Here is a 7,883-nt window from a genome sequence, read left to right as displayed (position 1 = left end):
TACGTACAAGCAAGAGTGGAGAACACGATTACTCTTCTTTATCATATGATATTTGAAAGTATTATTATAACTTGATTAGAATGATTTTAACATGTTAGAACTCATGTTTTCACATCTTAATTTAATTTATCTTGTTATCATCCATAGGCACTGTACTACAACTCATAAGAATGTGGTTCTGAAGCTTAGAAGTCTGAAAGCGGGATGCCACGAAAGCAAATGTAGAGACATCAGTGGCACAATAAATACCTAAACCACATAGACATAATGGGAGTGTCGATAAAAACCACTACAAATCACCGAAGCCAGGACCATCATAAACCATAATACCCTGGAGAACACTGCAAAGATGCCGATCAAAAGTCTGAGCTACCTCTCTAAAAATGGATGGTGGACAAGTACAAATTGTGCACTACACCATAATAGGATATTTGCAACATGGACATTTTTTGCTTTGCAACGGTTATTTATCTTTAGCAAATTGTCAACGCTTATATAGCGTTAGCAATGTTATAAAGCGTTATTTTATTTCAGTTAATTTCATAAATTAATTGCTAACGCTTAAAAATCATTTGAGAAATGTTGCAAATTAAAATTTCGAAATATAAAACATACTTTGCTTTCTCTCCTCTCTCTCTCACCGCCGCTACACTCTCCAGTTTCCTCCCTCTCTCTCTGCCCACATACACACTCCACCAACTCAGAAGAAGATGAAGAAGAGTTTTCAGATCCAAATTATTCAAAGTAATAATTTCTTAAATTGATTTTGATTGATTTTTTGTTTTGTTTTGAATTGGTTTGTGGTTTTGATATTTTTTGTCGCTCATTTGAAAGGGATTATTTCAGCTTTGAATAATTTCAAGGAGAAAAGCTCAGAAAGAGAATTGAAGAAGCATGAGGTGACGATTTCAAGGTATATTTAACTCAAAACCTGTGAATTCCAAATCATTGAAGCTAGATTTCGTTATTTGTGCTTATTTTAACGGATCTGAGAAATAAAAATTGGATCTTGAAAAGTAAGTGGTCGGAGGAGATGGCCTTGTCTGGAATGAGAGGTCTCTTCGTATTTATAAGCGATGTAAGAAATTGTCAAAACAAAGAACAAGAAAGACTTAGAGTTGATAAAGAGCTCGACAACATTCGTACTCGTTTCAAAAACGAAAATGTTCAATTTCAGCTTTTGTTTTTTTAGTTGTATAGCTCTACTTTTGAAGCTGTAGCTGTTTGTAATTGTTATGACATTGTAATTAAAACAAGCTAAGGTTCAAAAAGCATAGTTTTAACTTTGGTATGAATTAGCTGTTTTTTATTGTTAATATTGTCAGGGTCTATCACCGTATGAGAAGAAGAAATATGTTTGGAAAATGCTTTATATATGCTGGGGTATGATGTTGATTTTGGGCATATGGAAGCGGTTTCTTTGATCTCTACACCAAAGTATCCAGAGAAGCAGGTGAACTTGAGGATTGTCTTCTTCATTATGATGATTTATCCATATCATCTGTATTTTTCTTACTTTTGTGTGCAGGTCGGGTACATAGCGACATCATGTTTGCTAAATGAGAACCACGACTTTCTAAGACTGGTCATCAATTCTGTACGCAATGATATCATAGGATGCAATGAGGCATTCCAATGCTTGGCAATGACCATGGTATGAATTTAACAAATCATTATTATTTAGTTATCTTCAATTTTTTGATTTTATTTGTTCTTCTTCTTGGTCAAAGTTTTGATCTTTCTTTACCCGTTCCCCTTTTAGTTTTTCTTTCCTTCATAAATGTTTATTTATTTATTATTAGGTGTAACAGAAGCGATATTCGATAAGATCGTAAGAGTCTAATGTAAAGTTGTGTAACGTATGAGACTAACATGCTATTATATTCCATAACTATGTTACTGCAGCTATAAGGACATGAAACTGATTGTTGATATTCACACCTCATTTATGGCTCCGAACCTTGGCATGAATTTTAGCTATATGTCTAATCTATTGCAAATGTTTCAAACTTTGGGTTTGGAAGTGGGTATTCATGATTTTTCCTTTTAACTGGGCCCTGTTGGGGGTGGATTAGTGGTTCTGAAGAGTCTCATCAGGAAATTTGTGATTTCTAAGTTCAGAGAGATGCATCATGGGTGGGCTAGTGATAATGTACCATGTCCTTGTTTACTGGTGCCCTACAGTTGTGGTGTTTGGAAGGGTATCTAAAATAAGTTTGAGTTGTAGGGAATAATTAGACATCAGTTGGGAGGAAGGAAGAATTCCTTAGAGGCGAGTAATGCACAACTGTGAAGAACACCACCTATTCCCTGGGTGCCCAATTTCAATGGTGATTCTGGGACAAATTCTTTTCCTTCTCCCCTTCTTTGGCTAGACCCACTTGAAGTCATCACTGCTTTCTCTTGCTTGTGCCCCAACATCAATATTATTGTTCTTACATTAGATAGTGACTCTTTGGGCATTGTGTGTCATTTGGAACAAGAGGATTGGTAAAATGTTCAGTTTGTCCGAGCATTCTATAAAAGACCTCATTTTCATTGTCAAAGCAACTCTTTTCAATTGGTCAAGGGCTGTCCCATGTTTCAGTATTATTATCAGAATTCAAAAATGTTATAGGTAGGTAGAACTGTAGGACTATATAATTATTTACATTTGTAGCTAATTTAGCTTCTCGAGAGTATATACCATACTTAGCGTCTTTGTTTTTTAGAATTGAGCAGTAAAATATATTTTAAAAGGAGATAAAAATATACTCGATGACTTTCTAATGGGGTATGGATAGGCTGTTAAACTTCCAGACTAATAAAGAAAAGGGAAAAATAAAAGAACAGAGATATCAGTTGGGTGGTGGCGTGACATATTTCTTTTTGGGAGGATGTGTGGCTTGTAAACCTCTTCACTGTCAGATTATAAAAACTGACTCACATATGATTTAGCAAATTAGGTATTTTCATTTCTTTGCGGAAAGCTTGCATGCTGTGCCATCTACTAGACAGGGCAGAGACAAACACATATGGACTAATAAGTGGAAACTGGAGAGTTTTGCCTCTTATTTTTTATACGATTTCCTTTGCTCATGGGTCTCCAGTTGCACTCACACCCCTCCCACTTCCATGTTAGTGTCACTAGCTTGTGGGCTTCCATCCAATATAACGCTTTCACTTGACTAGCTAGTGTGATATCATCCTACCATTGAAGGAGATTTATTTTCTTGTTCATGTCTTAGATGTTGGTTGTATGTATGCTAGGTTGTGATCTTGTTGTTTTTAGTTTATGTCGCATGGACACACCATAGTTTAAAAATAATCTGTCGGATACATATCCACGTGCCTGTATAGGACACAGATTGTATGTGATATACCTCAATTTTTGATATTTTGCCGTGTCAAACACAAAACATTTTGTATCTGTGTCTGATATGGACACACCTATCCATTTCAGTGTAACTTAGCATAGCTTACTTCCACTTTTTTTTTTTTTTAAAGATTAAGCTAGGGTTAGGCAAACCCCCACCTGTATTAATATAATATATCCTTACATTCATAGTACCACTCGCATCCTCGTTTATAAGCACGAGGATTTGCAAGTGAACCGTGGACAATACAACATCTTGGTGCAATTAAGCAACCATGCAGGGCTTAAACTAGGTTCAAACATAGGGGACCAATAGCTGAAGAAAATCCCCTTAGCCCGGCTCAAGTCTACACTCTAGGCTAATAAACCGGCCCAACTAATCGGGCCAGAATCCAAACAGCCCGAAGCCCAACCACACCAACCCGCTTGAGAAGTGGATCTGGATCAACAACCCACCACCTTCTTCTCTACCCGCCAGCAACAACTACCACCAACTTTGGCAGCATCTCTTTCTCCGCGCCACTAATCAACCAACCAGACCTTCCATGCAATGTTCTTTGCCCTACCTCCCGACAGATCCCCCAGCCCACCCTAGAAACCAACTACAGCAACCAAGAATCCAACTCTCAATCCCAATTCAAACCAAACCCGTCCAGAGAGGTTGTATAGGTCATCTCCTACCACCGGTCACCTCCAGAGTTCCAACCAGCCGCATCTTTGAGTCAAGTTCTGAGCTTTATCCAACACATCTCTGCCATCCCAAGCTCACACACCCACTCCAAACCACAACACAGTCAAACCTCCATAGTAATCAAGAGTAGACCACACTACACAACCAGTCGGCCTTGTCTTGTTTGGATTCGGAGACAATCCCTTCTTCTCGCCGCCTTGAGGATTGTTCTTCTAGAGTTATACCAATCAAACCGCCAAAAGGAGGAGCAGAGACAAATCAGGGGGCCGAAATCACTTCTAGGTGGCAAGGGATCTAAGGGAGATCCAAGAGAGATCCCGAAACACCTCTCACCAGACCCCCGAACTCATACTAACCAAACCCAGACTAGAGCATTGAAGATATCTCTATAACACCAGTTTGATTTCTGGGGTTTAGGTTTTCATTCGAAACCCTAAGAGAGAGTGAGAACCAGCCGCCATGAGAGAAAGGACCATTTTTTTTCAAGCTCTTTCAAGCTCTGTAACCAAATCCACTTTTTTTTTTGCTCAAGTAAGATTCTACATGTTACAGACAACACCCTCCTCAACACACACAAAGGGAGAGCAAAAGTACGTTTGGCTTGAAAGAATTTTTGCTTCTCTAAATTTGAATGGTAAAATAGCTATTAGATCAATTACAGATCAAAGTGGTAGGACAAGTTGTTTTACAGTTCAACAACCCAAACGAGCAAAACAAAACATCACAACTACTCTCTTTTCAAAGTCAATATTTCCTATTCTTGGTTTGAAATGTAACATACATACAATCTGCACAATAGTGAAAAAGGGCTTGGATGAGTAGGATGATCCGCTCAATAATAACTGTGTATAATTGCCTATGACACCCACTCGTTTAGATTGCAACACACCAATGTAGCATAACTAGATTACTTTGGATCTACGTTACACTGTCAAGGATACGTGTGCCAGTGTTCCCATGTCCTACAGGGTGAAATACCAAAAATTTAGGTATATTACGTACAGTATGTGTGAAATGTGGAGACAAATCCAACACAGATTACTTTTAAAATATGTTGTGTTTATGTAACATAGCTTTGGATCTATAGTTCCTTTTTTTGGCGTTTATCATAATTTTACATAAGTTTCTGAGAGGGGCTGGGGTAGAATTTGTTCTTGAAATATTGACTTAGATTTATTTGTCATGGATTATGGAGTTTGGAATTCAAAACATTTCACTAAATGATGGTACTTGGTAGTACAATATTATTGACGCTGTTTCTGTGTATATTACATATGTTATGAAACCTTTCTTTCTTTTTCCTAAATATTCGAATTGTTTGTGTACCTTTTCAAAGGTGGATTAGGAATTTTAGAGGAGTTAGTAGTCTTATTTATGCCAATGCTAGTATAACTTGATACCTTTGAATTTGTAGTTGTTTCTGTTATTATTATCATTTTTGGCCTATCATAACTGGACAAAATTTTGCTAGGGTGTTGCTATTTCCATATTACATTCTTATTTATTAAAGTATATTTTCAAGTATCTCTATTCAGCCCTGCCAATATCTTCTCCAATACCTAATGGTTTTGAGCTTTAGGAAAAAAAATTATATATAAGATTAGAGGAATTTGGGACTGTATGATTAAGTTGATACTATCGTGCAGATGATTACTATGTGGACATAGATATGCTCCTTATTTCTTTGTTAACATGAGTCAAACTTCTTTATAATTTTTCTTATCAGTTTCTATCTAAATCACTACAATGATCATTGGGGTTCCTAGGGTGCTCTGTGTTTCAATTATATGTGAAAATCAAGGGTTGTAGTTCATTCCCCTCCTGGTTTTGGATTGTTTCTCTGTTTAATTTGTATTTCTCTGAGGCTGTTTCTTTCTTGCTTAACATATATGGTTTTATTGTTGACTAATTTACTATCTTTTATTGTTTTTCCAGGTTGGGAATATTGGCTGGAGAGAATTTTTGTCAATCACTGCACCTGATGTCCAAAAGTTACTTGTAAGAGAAAAAACCCTTCTTCCTCTCTTTTCTGATTATCAAATTCACTTTAGAAATAAATGTTGGCTAATAAGACCTTTTCAATCAGCCCTAGATTTCCAGTAGTTGTAGACCACTTGTGAGAAAGAAGGTTGCGCTATGTCTTCTACCCTTGTTCAGGAAGAATCCTGATGTAGTCAATGTGGAAGGGTGGTAAGTTTATATATTGTTCCTTTTTAAGAGTTGGTTGATCTTCCATACCATGTTTACAAAATGAGTTATTGTGTACCTCTTCCCTAGGTATTCTTTTTTCATTTAGTAATATGTTGCAAATATTGTCCAGGTCAGATCGCATGACTCAACTTCTAGATGAATGCGACTTAGGAGTTTTGACATCTGTCACGAGCCTCCTTGTGGCGTTAGTGTCAAATAATTATGATGCATATTGGAGTTGTGTTCTAAAATGTTTTAAAATCTTGGAGAGGCTTGCTAGGAACAACGATGTGCCACCAGAATATACGGACTATGGTATCCCGTCCCCCTGGCTTCAAGTTTGTGTAAAAATTGCTTTGCTATTATTTCACGACTTCTCCAAGAAGGTATAAAACCGACAACATGGGAGTGGTAAAGAATGTTACCTCTGTATTAAGCAAAGATTTTTTGCTTCTTCCTTTCATAAACAAATTCATTGTGTTATTTGCTCTAGATGTACATCGCATTTTGGAAGAGTGGAAATAATATTTTTACTATGACACCTTCAGAGTTGATGAAATGGAGTTGTGAAATACTTTTCTTTTGTCGATGGTAGGTATATTGCAGGAAAGATATACTTAGAATAGTTTACTTGAGAATCTGAACTGATTTCTATTTTTGGTACGCCAATAGGATTGAGATGTTTGGTGGGGGTTTTCGAGGATCTTGTAGTTAGGAGGGGTTTCATTTTGTTGAGTGTCTTTTTGGTTGGGCCTATTGAGGTGGGATTGCCATTATTTCTTGGTTGTCGTTTCTTGTGTCTGTGTATTAGTTTGCTTTAATTTTAATTCCATTTTCTTTGTCAACAGACCATACTAGTTGTATGATATTGCAATAGCGTCTGAATAACTGTTGTTAGATTCCCGTTAGGATGTCATAATCACCTTTAATATTGTTTATTAAAATGATTTAGACCATTGGATTCACGTATTAAGTTACTTACTGCAAAGTGGCTTGGACTAGTAAACAGATGCTTATATCTTGGAACGATATGCTTGGTGTAGGTTAAGACAATGAGGGCTCTTCAGTATTTTCCAACTATTGAAGATCCAAATACCCGAAAATCATTGTTTGAGGTCTGCCTTCTGGCATAGAATATCTTGAAGTTACCATGTGATACATCTGCCAGCTTTATTCTTGGTGATTGTAGGTTTTGCAGCGTGTTTTAATGGGAACTGATGTTGTGAAAAATGTGAACAAAAACAATGCATCACATGCTATTCTTTTTTAAGCCCTCGCACTGGTATGTTTTTGGCTTCATTGCCATTTGGGTGTGAAACAATGCATCACATGCTGTTCTATTATAGTTGTTGTCGTTTCAATTGTTTGATGTTTTTTTTTTTATTTTGTTGTAGACAGATGGATCGATATCAGAGGGTGGAGAAGCCTCGAGAAAAGACACCAATAAACGAGAATGAGATAAGGATTACTACTCAAGGACGCATGAGGAATTACATTACTTATGCCAGTACTCTCCTCCAGGTCTGATTTTAATGTTTTATTATACTATATAATAATTAATAAGTTTCTATTCCAGTATAACTACACTTTTAATCTTATTACCATGACTAGAATATGAACATGTATGATAGAAATTGATGGGTTAAA

The 7,883-nt window shown here is 36.6% G+C and overlaps 1 protein-coding gene across 1 annotated transcript; it reads left to right on the top strand.

Moving 5' to 3' along the window:
* Positions 1-661: 661 nt before the first annotated feature.
* Positions 662-6,396, top strand: LOC147493228 (AP-2 complex subunit alpha-1-like). The gene is made up of 5 exons (XM_086567789.1): positions 662-913; positions 1,326-1,453; positions 1,529-1,654; positions 5,982-6,044; positions 6,367-6,396. The coding sequence occupies exons 2-5, from the start codon at positions 1,376-1,378 to the stop codon at positions 6,394-6,396; spliced, it is 297 nt and encodes a 98-aa protein (XP_086423915.1). The 5' UTR covers positions 662-913; positions 1,326-1,375.
* The last annotated feature ends 1,487 nt before the right edge of the window (positions 6,397-7,883 follow it).

Source organism: Coptis chinensis, chromosome 6 (assembly GCF_015680905.1).
Source record: "Coptis chinensis isolate HL-2020 chromosome 6, ASM1568090v1, whole genome shotgun sequence".
Lineage (NCBI taxonomy): Eukaryota > Viridiplantae > Streptophyta > Magnoliopsida > Ranunculales > Ranunculaceae > Coptis > Coptis chinensis.
Note: the sequence above shows the minus strand (reverse complement) of the source record. Positions and strands in the feature narration are given on the sequence as shown.